This window comes from Gordionus sp. m RMFG-2023, chromosome 4, assembly GCF_954871325.1.
Source record: "Gordionus sp. m RMFG-2023 chromosome 4, tfGorSpeb1-WG-v2, whole genome shotgun sequence".
NCBI classification, from domain to species: Eukaryota; Metazoa; Nematomorpha; class Gordioida; order Chordodea; family Parachordodidae; genus Gordionus; species Gordionus sp. m RMFG-2023.
In genome coordinates this window covers 4,347,751-4,362,472 of record NC_088778.1, presented here as the reverse complement: position 1 = coordinate 4,362,472, position 14,722 = coordinate 4,347,751, and the positions used below count along the sequence as shown (strand labels likewise).

The following is a 14,722-nucleotide window of genomic DNA, read 5'->3' as shown; positions in this document are numbered from 1 at the left end:
TCAAAAAATTCATGCAGTCTATCCTGTTAATTTATCACAAATAAATACAAAAAAATATTCCAGTGCTATTGAAGCGAAATTAGAAAAAATACAAAATATAATAAGCGAAATATCAACTAAAGATATTAAAGGGTATGTTACATGTTTATATGATAATGAATGGTGGGTAGCATACATTCAAGATATTATTAGCGATGCTGAAATAAAGGTAATTTTTTTACATCCAAAAGGACCTTCTCAATCCTTTTATTATCCATCAATACCAGATATTCTAATTATTCCGATATATGATATTCTCACAATTGTCAACCCCTTGACAGCCACCGGAAGAACATACACTTTAACTAATGATGAATCTAACTTGGCAATATATAAATTAAATTTAAAGAAATTTAATTAAAATTATTTTAAGGTTACTATTATTAATTATTCGATATATATTTTATTATGGAATAAAAAAAATTTGACTTATATTGTTAAAATTGATATTTTAAATTACTTACGCCATCTAGCGGATTTTTCAAAAATGAGATTTTCTCTAATTAATATTTTTGGGCCCACTCTGAAATTTTTTATATGAACAGTTCTTGGTAATCTTTACAAAATATCTGAAATTTGGAAAAAAAATTTTAGTCTAACATTTTAAAAAATTAATCACAAATTTTTAACCGCAATTTAAAAAAAATACATAAACTAAAAATTAATTTTATTTAACATACGTTCAAGAGTTTACTTAGGGCTATAAAATGAGCCATAATAGATATACATAGTGCATCTAGTATAAAAGTTATCCCAATTTTAAAAATTCATTTTTTTCAAAAAATGACCAAGCTGAGCCACTTTGAAGCCTTATATCTCCGGTTCTAATAGAGTTAAGAGTCTAATATTTTGGATTCGTCACTTACAATACTTTACTAACTTAAATACCAAATTTTAACAAAATCTGAGATGGTCGGGTTGTAAAGTGATTGATTTGACATGGAATGACCCAAGTATAAAAATGGCCCTTTTGAACAATTTAATTGTTTTATTTATTAGGATTTGATGATTAATATTAAATTAGTGTTGTTACTCGGCTAGTTTTGAACCGATTTTAAAAAACGGCTAACTCATTATTTCATCTGGAAAAATATTACACAAGCCTGAAGATTTTGCTCATAGAAAAGGTTTAGACGTATATTATCGAAATCTCGAGGCTTAGATAATATTTTTCTGGCTAAAATATTGAGTAATGAGCTGTTTAACAATACTAATTTGAAATAGAGTATACTATAAAATATATGAATCATTTAATTTTTGCAAAATGAATATGATCTTATAAATATAACAGATACCCAATCCTGAAATGGCTGAAATAAGTTTAGGCTTAGAAACGATTTATGACACTTGGCTAGCAAATTCTAAGACTCTCAGTGGAAACCCTAATATAGGAGAATTAAGTAGCGAGAGCGATTTTTTCGCTTTCATGAATTATGCCGGCGTGACTTCCATGGATATATACGATATGTGTACAATAAGGTAATGTGCAACAGAGTAAAAATTGAAATAAATATCAAAACCAAAGATATATAGGTATATAGAAAAATTATTTTATATTTGTTTAATATATAATTTTTAAAAATCCATAATCAAGATTTGATACCCCCCCCCCTCTTGCAAGACATTATATAATATTGAACCCAAATAATTTAAAATATGAAGCGTTACCTACCTGGTTGCCTATTTAAAATATACTTAAATAAATCTTATATTTTGCAAACATATATTATAAATTTATCAAACTTTATACTACAATATATATAAAGGAAGAGATGATATGGAATTACCCTTTGTACCACACTAGATATGACACTTATTATAATGTTCACAAACACATAGATCCAGAATTTATTTATCACAAAGCGGTAAGTCAGTTCATAGCTATATTAGTTCATTACTTATCTGATTCTCAAATCGTACCCCTATCACATGCTTCTTATGGAGAATCCCTAAAGAAATTTTTTAGATATATAATTAAGGACTTCGGCTAAAACCTTGCATTCAATAGGATATGCATGAGTAAATAATTTTACAAACGTTCATATGATTTAAATAATTTCTAAGGATCCTTAAATCATTTTTATAATTTCTTTCTTTTATATATTTAAACTTTATTTGTTTGTCATCGCATTATCATTTTTTAAAAATTAAAAATCTTCCCCCAACTGATATTAACATTTAGAAATCTATAAGATTCCCCTTATTTGCATTGCCGATTTTCTCTTTTAATTGCTAATTCAAAAATTGTCGAAAATGTTAAATATTTAAAATTCGAAAATCTTTTATATCCTGGTTTTAAATAAATAATGAAATTAAGTGTATTTTGGCATATAGTAATTCTAAAGTTTTTTATTTTGGTAGAAATTTTTATAGATTTTTTAAAATGAATATCTATTGTTATTTTTTTTAAATAAATATTATTTAGATGATCTTATAACTGCCATAACATATTTCGATCGTAAGATGACAATTTTCCAAAATAATTCACTATTATCCTCCTTCACCAACACCACTTCGTCAAATAAACAAAATTATTCTGTCATACAGACTCGTTCATTGAACGATAAATTAATGCTAATTGAAAGAGGGTTTTCAAACACATATGGATTGCCTCACAAACCTTTATATAAACACTTGATATTAGCGCCTTCTAATACAGATCTATATAGTTGGTCTGATTTCCAGCCTTAAATGACTTACTTTACGCACTGCAACAATTATCTAATAATTCCGATATTGACTCAAAAATTTTAGCATTTTGGGTAGGGGATATCATTACCGATTGGAACAGTTGCAATAATGGGAACGACTATTCAAATGATTTATTGAGTTATGCGTCTCCTGATATGCGTAATTTTACTGATCCATCCATAGATTTTAAATCATCAACTTCAAATGATAACATTTCACATACAGTGAATGGTAAATCTGAATGTAAATTATCAAGTTTCTTAGTTGAGGCAATTAAAAAGCATATCGTCGTTTTAGCTTTTACGATCGTATCAACTGCGAATTTCGTAGATGATTAAGCATATATGTATATATCATTTTTAGGAAAGATATTATATTATTAAAAATGGTGTATTATTATAATGTCATTTTATTTTATATTAAAGTTAAATATAATAAAACCAATAAATGATGTAGGGCATTAAACATTATTTTATTAAAATATTATATATCTTCTTATTTTTATCCTTATACACAAAATAAAATTGTTTTTTGAATAGCCTCTTAGCTTAATCAGTAAATGTATATGTCACCTATTGTATAGATCTAAGTTCTAATCCTAATAGGATCAGTACTTTCTGGTTGTTAGTAATTTTTACTTTGACTTGTCACTTTCATTTTCCTCTCATTAATAATCTTTAAGAATAAGTTATACCTTTAAAATAAAATCCATTTAAAATCTATAGCATATTTTCCATTTAAAAAATTTAAAAAAATTTATCTAAGATAAGAGCATGAAATTTGTTTCCCAATTATAATGTGAATTAATAATATCCATCAAAAAAATATACACGCCAATTTACTTCTGATGTCCATTATGCATTATTTTGGCCCACCGACCCACTCATGAAAGGCAAAATTTTTATAAGGCCAGAAAAATTCGTGGATTATTTTGGACAATAAAATTATATCTTAAGTATCTATTTATAAGTAAACGTCTTATTGTTTAACCTGTGGCTTTATTTACAAAATCAAGCCAATAAATCGGCTATAATTTAAAAAAATATGAAGTGTTTTGATGATAACGTTATGATATATTTTGAAAAACATATGTAAGTGAATGCGATGATAAAAAATAAATAGCTAATTCGATAAAAAGGTATGTGATATTTTTAAAATTTTATTTATAATAATTATCACTATTTGGCAATATCTAATAAATCATCGCTGCGAAGAACCAGCTGTTAATTTGATAGCGTTAAATAAACCCATACTAGTTATTTAATTATATGTAAATTAAATTTAATATTATATAAAATGTAATTATAATAACTTGTCTTTTAGAATGGAACATTAAAAAATTGATGAAATAAAAAAAGCAGACGATAATATAATTTATAAAAACTAGTGCTAAAAATGTTACTTCAAAAAAGGAGCGCAGGAACACGCGTTTTTGACTATTTAAAAAGTAACCCTACTCTAGGCACGTTTTTCGCAATATTTTTTACTTCCAAACAAGCAACGATTTATATTATACAGCTGTTTTTTTATACAAATGAATCTTATAACAAGCCATTTTATTTTGGAGACATTACAAAAAAAAAGAGAAAAACTATTATAAAAATAATAACGAATTCGAAAAAATAAAATAATGTATTGTTAAAATAATTATCACTATTCGCATTATCTTTTAAATCCTCCCCCGCGAAAAATCAGCTGAGATTTTGAAAGCGTTAAATACAACGCTCGAACCTAACGCGTTTACTATATATTCAGCCGTATTTATTTTCATAATTTTACATAATCGTCCAAATTTATAATTCAAAATCTTTATTTAAAAAATGAAAAATGCCAATATATTTTTATTTATTCTATTTTAATTACTCGTCTTTCCTCTAGTAAACGATTATTAAACTGCTGGCTGGGGCTGGCAAATTTATTTTGAAAAATAATATGGAAGTTAGACAAAATTTGGGAATTTTAATTAAAATATGTTAGAAATTTTGATGACAAAAACTTGTTATCTAAGAATAATAAGGGGGGGGGGTGAGGAGATGGCAATAAAAATCCCTTCCTATTTATTTAATTATATGTAAATTAAATTTAATATTATATAAAATGTAAAAATTATAACTTGTCTTTGAAAATGGAATATTTAGAAGTTAATGAAATAAAAAAGCAGACGTTATTAGTTAATAAAAACTAATGCTGTTATTACTCGTAACGTTGGCGCGTTACTGGTTATTCAAAAAAGTAACGGGTTACTTAACTTAAAAAAAAATTAACTATTATACACAATGAAAATTTTTCCCTATATATGTACTATAAATTAAAATTATGCAAAAAATATTATATATCATTTTATAACATTTTTTTTGTATACATAATTTATAAAATAAAATAATACAAAAATCTATATATATAATAGCCATATTCAAGAAATGAACGTTTTCGTATCTTGGTAATGTTAATTTTTTTTTGTATCAACTTTCATATCTTCATAACGTTAATTTTTTCACTTTCCTATCTCATAATGTTAAAATATTTTTTTTCCATCAACTTTCCTATCATCTTAATGTTAAATAAATCGAGGGCTATTATTATCTCGCTAATGTTAAAACTTTTTTTAAAAATTTTTTTATGGCAAAACAGAGATTCGACCTCGCGACCTATCGTTCAGAAGGCAAACGTTCTTCTTACCATTGAGCCCCCCCACTTCAATATTATATTTTGATATATTTGTGTATATATATGAAGCTTTATATACTTTGCGCATGCGCCTAATTTTGACGTAATTTTTGAATTTCTCACCAATATATTTTTACCGTTATTCAATTAATTATACCGCCAACAATATTGGAATCTCTTGAAATGACATTAGCTACCCATTTTTATCATGCTTCCTTCATTATTGATTAAAATTTCATAAAAGTAATTATTAAAATTTAGATCTATTATATTTAGCTATTTGACAAACAAAAATAAATCTCACAATACACCCTGACATTAGCTACCCATTTTTATCATGCTTCCTTCATTCTTGATTAAAATTTCATAAAAGTAATTATTAAAATTTAGATCTTATAACTATTCTTTAAATTATATTTAGCTATTTGACAAACAAAAATAAATCTCACAATACACCCCAAACAATATTGGAATCTCTTAAAATGACATTAGCTACCCATTTTTATCATGCTTCCTTCATTCTTGATTAAAATTTCATAAAAGTAATTATTAAAATTTAGATCTTATGATCAGGCCGAGCCCAGGCCTGCAATAAAATTTGTTTTAGTTCATCTGACTCATAGTTAATAATAAAAAAATTCCCAAGCCCAGCCCCATAATTCATCTAAAAATACAATCAGAATATGAAAGTCGCATAGGCCTTGGTTTTTTGATAAGGCCTGGCCATGTCTGCGAAAAAAATTTCCCGGCCAATGTTATCTCTATTTTAAATTTTACTTAATATGATATCTATTGGAATATAAAATTAAATTTAAGAAATTGTTATTAAATTACAATAAAAAATAAATGAAAATTATATAAAAGTTGCATTGGACTTGGTTTTTTGATCAGGCCTGGCTATGTCTGCAAAAAAAAATATCAGGCCAATGTCTATATCCCATATTTAAAATTAAAAAATTTTCAAGAATCTCTATTTTAAATTTTACCCAGATATTTCTAATACCCATAATGCTCGCGGGTTACATTGCAACAATTTTACCTCTTTTTCTCTTAAATTTTAATATTTTTATAAAATATATTAATAAAGCATATTTCTTATCATATACACCTAACTAATTAGTAATTACCCACAATAGAAATAAATGGAATATTAAAATTAAATTTAAGACATTGTTATTAAATCAAAATAAAAAAAATGAAAATTTTATGAAAGTTGCATGGGACTTGGTTTTTTGATCAGGCCTGGCTATGTTTGTAAAAAAAAATTTTCAGACCAATATCTATATCCCATATTTAAAATTAAATTTTCAAGGATCTCTATTTTAAATTTTAGCCAATATGATTTCTATCACAATTTAAATTTTGATATTTCTAATACCCTTAATGTTCACGTGTTACATTGTAACAATTTTACCTCTTTTTCTCCTAAATTTTAATATTTTTATAAAATATATTAATAAAGCATATTTAGTATCATATACACCTAACTTAATAATTACCCATCAACCCGTCATTCTAATTAAATTAAGTTAATTTTATTAAAAAAAAGTTTCATATATATACAAATATATCAAAATATAATATTGAAGGGGGGGGGGAGGCTTAATGGAAAAAAGTTTGTCTTCTGAACGATAGGTTGCGAGTTCGAATCCCAGTGTTGCCATAAAAAATTTTTTACATTAACGAGATAATAATAGCTCTCAATTTATTTAACATTAAGATGATTGATAGGAAAGGTGATAGAAAAAAGATATTTTAACATTAGGAGATAGGAAAGTGAAAAATTAACGTTAAGATGATAGGAAAGTTGATAGAAAAAAAATTAACATTACCAAGATACGAAAACGTTCATTTCTAGATTTAGGAATTTTTTTGTGTTACCAGTTATTTGAAAATAATATTTAATTTTTATTCTTTGTAACGTTAATAAATAGAATACTATGGAAAATAGACAATCTCCCAAACAATTAAAGGAAAGTATCCGCAAATTACGGAATCACATAAAATCCAAATATAATAATCCTAAATTAGTTTCATTAACTACAACTCATAATCCTAATTCAAATTTATATCTCCCAATTGATTTATCAATTAAAACTGCTATGATTAGCGCATGCATAAGCCGTTTTCATCAAAAAATTAAACAAATCTTCCCTACCACTTACACTTCTATTTTGGGAAATAGAAAAAGATTAAACATAACAAAAGAAGTTTTATTTTCCAATAATTTAGATAAAATATTTTTATTTTAAGGAAAGTGGTCGTAAAGTGCGAAGTCATATAAAATCCAAGAAACCCAAACCTATAGTAGCTTTAGTACCTACACCTCAAAGTATTAATTTAAATAAACCTTTTCCTATTGATATATCAACTAAAACTGCTATGATGCGGGCATGTGCTGCCCGTTTTCGTCTAAAGCTTAAACAGATTTTCCCCACCACCTATACATCTATTCTTAAAAATAGAAGTAATTTAACACATTTTAATACTAATGATATTCACTTAATAACTGAACATACTTGCGGGCCTATGAATATCAATGTCAATTTTGTTTTTCCATGAATTTCATAGCTGAGAGACCGACCGACGGTAAATTCACACAGTGCTGTCATAAAGGGAAGGTTATCCTTACCCAAATACCATATCCTCCTTATTTAAAAAATCTTATATCAAACCCTCAAGATAAGTTACATAATAATTTTATGAAGAACATACGTTCTTATAATTCAGCAGTAGCTTTTGCATCGATGGGCGCAAAAATTTCGGAGCTTACAGGTAGTGGCCCTTATTGTTTCAAAGTGCACGGCCAAATATATCACCGCACATCTAATTTATACCCACCTTCTAATGCTTTGCCTACTTATGCCCAGTTATACGTGTTAGATACGACACAGGCTATAGATAAGCGTATACACCATCCAGCAAATAGTAAATGTAATAAAGATATTATGAAGCATACCTTCACGCGGTGGGGAGTGAACATCAGACTAACAGGAGCTCTGGTAAATAATGATAGTATTTAGGGTGCTAATAAGAGATATTGTTTCATTAAAAATAATATTCCCCGTCATTTTTGACGGGTTATCAACTAGTAATATATAATATAAGATATTTTTGTAATATTTTTTTTTATATTTAATTTAGAGTCAGGCATTGTTTTTCTGGCCAAAATGTTGAGTTAGCCATTTTTAAAAATAGACTCAAATCGAGGTTTTTAATACTAATACTTTGGAGATGGATTTTTTAAAAATTTTATTTTATAATAATAAGTTAGAAAAATACATTTTTAAAAAGATAGAAGGATCTAATGTTAAATAAAATAATCATGATCCTCAATTTAAGAGAAAATTATAAATCGGGATAAATGGTTCAAAATTAGGATCGAATCCAGGATCGTCGATACTTTGATCTCTATCCTTTAAAAACTCTGTAAAAATTATTTGAAAATGGTTAAACATAATCTCTTCGAATAGTTGTAATACATAGGAATTTCTATGGAATTGAAAGATTAAAAATTTACAAAATGTATTGGGATATTCTATAGAATAGCAATATTAAGAAATTATTAATTATTTATTTTAATTATATATGTTTTAGATGGTCATGACAACAAGTTTTACATTTATTGATAATGCTAACATCAATACCAACAGAATTTTATTATTTAACCTGATATTTAAAACTAAAATCTATGCACAATTCTCGGGTATACCTTTGCTTTGCCAAACTCTTTTTATCTCAGCTCGAACTGTTGTGCGTAAAAGTACGTGCAGCCCCCCCCCCCTCCAACGAGTTTTTCAACAAACTTAATTTATTCCATTTATATGGAGATGAAGAATACCTAGCGCAGACGTGTTGAATCTTTAGCTGTAAGTAAAAGCGCTTTAAATCATGTATCACGTGATTTTATAAAAAAAAAATTAAGAAAATTAAACAATTTATTTGAATGTAATTAAAATAATAAACATATAAATAAATTAAAATTATAATTTTAAAAGAAAACCAAAAATTATGTCATTTAAACATTTTATAATTCAAATGAATAAAGTGATAGAGAAATTTATATGAATAAATATGAAAATATTAAACATTTTTTCATATAATATATTTATGTGAATTTAAAATTTAATTTAAATTTAATAAAATTTGACATCTAAAATAGCAATATTCACATAAAAATAGCGCTATTATTATCTCCCCAGTTCGTTAAATATTAGTCTGTAGATCCCTTCATATTCATAACTCACTCAATTCGGTGAATCTGCATAGATTAGTCTTTTGGAACGCAAAAATCTATGACTATGATTTTACAGAATAATCTTTTTTGCAATTAAATTGTTATATCTTGAAAGATAAATATTTTAAAATTTGTCAATATTTAAGGGAACCACGATCATTTTGGAATTTAAAAAGTACCGTACCACCTCTTATAATAATAATGCATTGCTTTAAATATATGTTCATAAAGTTGACCCCGCCATTTTAGATTTTCAGGTTCGAGTTCGATTTTGCACCCGTCACCGTTTTTGAGATATTCAAAGATTTAAATGGGCATCTCAAAAACGGTGATAGTACAAATCAAACTGAAAAAAGGAGAAAACTACAAATCCATCGGAGATAAATCATCAAAGATCTAAAATGGCGGGGCCAACTTTACGGATTTTTTAAATCAAAAAACTTTTTTTTAAAATAATAATAAAAAATATACCAAAAAAGTTTTCCGTGATTTCAATTAAGTTAAGCGTTATTTAATAAAATTGGCTACAAATCCATCCGAGATAAATCATCAAAAATCTAAAATGGCGGGGCCAGCTTTATGGACTTTTTAAATCTAAAAACTTTTTTTTTTAATAATAATAAAAAATATACCAAAAAAACTTTTCCGTGATTTCAATTAAGTTAAGCCTTATTTAATAAAATTGGCAAAATTGTGAATTTAAAATTTTTTTAGAAATAGGAAAAAAAAAAATTTCTTTTATTTATTTTATTTTATAAATGTTTTTGCATATTTTTACTGTATTTTACTTTTGTCTAATAATAAATAAATTAATAAGTCAAGATCAAATCGATTCAAAATCTATTAACAGCGATGAAATTAATCAATATGTTCTGGATAATATAAATGCATCGAACATTGAATCATATATACGGTAATAAGTATTTTGTTTATCCTCCATTTTTTTAAAATCTAATTCATATGTCGTGATGGCATATGCAATCAATGGGGATTCGATATCTCTCAATTTTAAATCATCTTATTAAGGCTAAATTTTGCATTTGAAAACAAATTCTGGTTTGGCCAATGTATTCCAGTATATGCGTAAGTAACTAAATTATGAATCAATGACCCTAACGGATGGGGGGTGTACTACTATTTCATACAATTTTCCTGGGGGAAATATGTACACACTTTTAAGGTAATTCCTTCATATATGAAAATTTTGTGTAGCCCCATGATGGGGGTATTTTTATTTAAAAATTATTTTTTATTTTTAAATTTAAAAAATTAATTATTTCAAAATTTCGTTTTTCGCATAATTATTTTATTTATTGTTCACAATCCCGTTTTTGTTTTTATTAATTTTTCCCCAAAATTTATGAGATACTTGCATTTATTTATGTTTTAAAACCAATTTCCTTCCTAATCATGATTTACTTTCAATGTCAAACATTGCCCCAGATATCAGAAACCTGCAGGCCCGGCCCTAAGTTCAGCCCCGAAAACATGGAATGGGCCTTATTTTAGTCATTTTTAAATATTACCGAGTCGGTACAGGTATAAAAATTTAAAAAATACCCGGGCCGGGCCAAATATCTTAAAGCCAGATATCTTAAAGCCAAATATCTTAAAGCCAAATATTTGAAATCGCTTATTATTATCTACAAAACCGTTGGATTGTGCAAATGGTACCTCTGTAGGTCTCTGCCAGAAAATGTTAACGAATAAATGACTAAAATAAATGGGACGATAAATGAACATTTATTTTGGAATAAGAGCAAAATATATTTTTATAATTAAATATTGGTTTCTACGAATCATGAAAAGCTAAGTATTAAAACACAATTTAAGAAAAAAAGAAAGTTTTAAAAAAAAATGAGAATTAGATGTTACAATATATTTTATTTTAAATAATTTAGTTTGCTTTCTAAAGTGTATGCTAAAGAAGCTGTTTTAGAAGAAAATTTAGCATCTTCTTCTGATGATATTATTCATGTTATTGATGAAGAAAATGAAATATGTTTAGTATATAGAAAGATGTACATTTTTCTGATGTTTTTGTTTCTCATTGTAATATTAATTAAGAAGATTAATGAGTAAAATCGAGCTGAATTTAAATCTTGAATTTAAGCCTGATGAAAAATTATTAATAATTTATTAATTTTTTCTTAACAATGGAAAAAAATAAATATTATAAATTTAAAGTAGAATTTTTCAAAGGAAATCATAAAATTCACACTCTTAAAGTTTTTAATTTTATTTAGCCATTTGGACCGGGGTTATATGGCAAATGTTTTGCTCTTTTGTGAAAAAATTTTATTTTATAGAATAAAATTAATTGTATTGTAACACAAAATATTAAAAGAAAATTGTTCTACCTTTTATACTGTGGGCACTAATTTAGGATTAATTTAAAGTTGTGCTTTTAACTATTTACCGAAATCGTGGGGTAAGATGGCAAGCTCTTTGGAGTAAGATGATAAATGAATATCAAATTTAATTCATTAAATCTAAATAGAAAATTTTGGTAATTTGATACGTAACTCCACAATAAAGATAAAAATTAATAGATAATTCCTGGCACATATAAGATATGCTCATTTGAGACAATTATCGCATTGTGTCAAATCTTCGCGCATTTTAAATGACAATATTACATCTCTAAAGATTTTACAATCCCCTCTTTAACATGATCCTTATATATTTTATAAAAATTGAAGCATCAAAATTAACTAAAATAACCATACCTCCTACCCTCTTTCAACCTCTATTTCATTCTCTCCTCCCTATGTGGCAAAAGTGCTTACTCTCATAATTAAATAGTGATTCAGTTATAGACTCTTCAGCTGTTTCTAGATATAATAAGCGTTTTGGGTTATCACTATATAGGAATAATGCTCTCAAAAATGATTTCCTATATAGAAAGAAACCCATCTTTACAAATATAATCGGTAAAAATATTATGGTATAGCGGGTAGATTCCATCTGCAAAAAACCTATTTAAACTTTTTTAAGGTCGTTGTCATGGGAAATTATTGCTTCACAAATTAGCCATTTTACCTCTTATGTAAACCCATGGGAGATTTATTAAATGACTCTAGTAATTTTAGATGCTAGAAATTTCGGACCAAGTTTTATCTAGTTTCTTCTGTCATTCAGTGATTGAACAGAAAATCTATGTGAACGATAATCCTTAAAGGTCTATTTAGTGTCAAGTCTGGCTCAAGTCTTAATATACGCTCATATTCTATTTTTGCCATATTCTTTCATTTCTTCACCGGCCTCATCTCTCCCCTTTTCCAACAATCGCCAACTTTTCTAGTTTTTGGGTTCAAATCATAATATGTTTTTATCCTAAATAAAGTTTTCTCAAAATATGTGCTTAAAAAAACTGAACCTAATTAGTTTTCCTTTTTTAATATTTTTTACTAATACAATTTTTTTTTTGAATTATAAGTGATTTCAGTGAAAAGGTTCATGTGGCAGGAACTGTAGGGCAGAAATATTCGGCTGAAGCTATTTACACCGAATGGCTCAATTTCAAGCTCGATACAGTCAAAATTCAAACGTATCATGTCATGTTGACCTATCCTAATGAGAAGTTTCAAAATAATGTTTTTTTTTATCCTAATTTAAAAATTGATGGATATACGGTTAGTAAAAAAAAACAATATATATTAATCTTAATTGAATGAAAATTTTGTTAATATTTTTTTTCCACTTATTGAAAACGATATAACATAATGTACGTTATATTATAATATATCCTTGGGATTTCATGAATTTCCAGTAACCAACTATTTGACCACCTAAAAGTTTTATTATTACCGTAATTTTTAGAATTTGCTTTGAACTTTTATATTTAATATTATTTTTTTTCAAGTAATTTAAAAGTTAAAAAAAAATAATGCTCTACGTAAAAAATACGTTGAAGTTAACTAGGTTGTTAAAAAGCCAGATTTGAATCGATTTTTAAAAATGAACGTTAACATCTTAACCAAAATAGTATTATGTAACCCTAAAAATTTCGGCAGCAGAACAGTTTGGATGTCTATTTTCCGAATCTCGAGGCTTACATAATAATATATTGGCCAAAATCTTTATCGGGTCATTTTTAAAAATCCACCTAAATGGGGCTTTTTAACAACCGCTAACATATGTATAAGAAACCTTTCACAGTTGAAATCAAAATTTTTCATTATTTTGAAAACTATTTGCTTTTTCTGGTCGAAATAAATTTACAAATGCGAAAATATTTTTCAACTGCATAATTTTTTTGTTAAAACCTTTATTTAAAAATTAACTATGGTCCATTCATTTAAATCTGTATCAATAAAAAACAGCTGATGACACGCCATTTTAGTTTCTAATGTAAAATAAATAAGAATATAATTTGATGAAAACCTTAAAAAAAATATAGAGTTTTTTCCCAAGGCAGAGAAATCTGTTGATATAATTTAATCGGCAGACCTTAATGGGCATGTGTAGCCTAACATAAAATCCTTCATTTCGGCTCCCCTGTGTATTTATATATTTTTCCCTTCATTAATATTTTATTGAGGGGGCTTCATTGCCGAAAGTCCGTAGATGTATAATAGATGGCTATTGGAATGACTAGAATATTTAGATCTGAATATTTTTTTTCTCTTTAAATAATTTCGGTTTGGGAAATCAAGATTCTTATACGGGAAACCAACATGGCATGCTCCTAGCTGATTTTTTTTCAAGTAATGAGAGCTTATGCATTTTATTAAATATATCGTCAGTCTATGTAATTATTACAATGTAATTGAATCATTAACCTACCCTTAGAAAAGACAACAAGGTTTCATTGATTGACACGGGGGGTGACGTTAAATGGGAATCTTCCGGGATGAACAATTATTCGTCTCTAGATCAAAATGAGCCAGAATTGATTCCTCCTTATAACGCCAATTCAGCTGATGGAAATATTGAAGTTACTTTTCTTTTCTTTTTAAATTTTTTTTCTTGATATTAGACCGTGTCCATCTAGACTCCTTAATATCCGACTATTAAGCCGGTTTTTTTAATCAACTTAAATAGTCAAAAAAAAATACGTAAATAAAAATGCAAAAAAAATTATAA

The 14,722-nt window shown here is 26.7% G+C and overlaps 1 protein-coding gene across 1 annotated transcript; it reads left to right on the top strand.

Moving 5' to 3' along the window:
• The first annotated feature begins 10,698 nt into the window (after window positions 1-10,698).
• Window positions 10,699-14,609, top strand: LOC135928245 (N-acetylated-alpha-linked acidic dipeptidase 2-like). The gene is made up of 3 exons (XM_065464649.1): window positions 10,699-10,814; window positions 13,074-13,217; window positions 14,429-14,609. The coding sequence occupies exons 1-3, from the start codon at window positions 10,741-10,743 to the stop codon at window positions 14,607-14,609; spliced, it is 399 nt and encodes a 132-aa protein (XP_065320721.1). The 5' UTR covers window positions 10,699-10,740.
• Window positions 14,610-14,722: the final 113 nt, after the last annotated feature.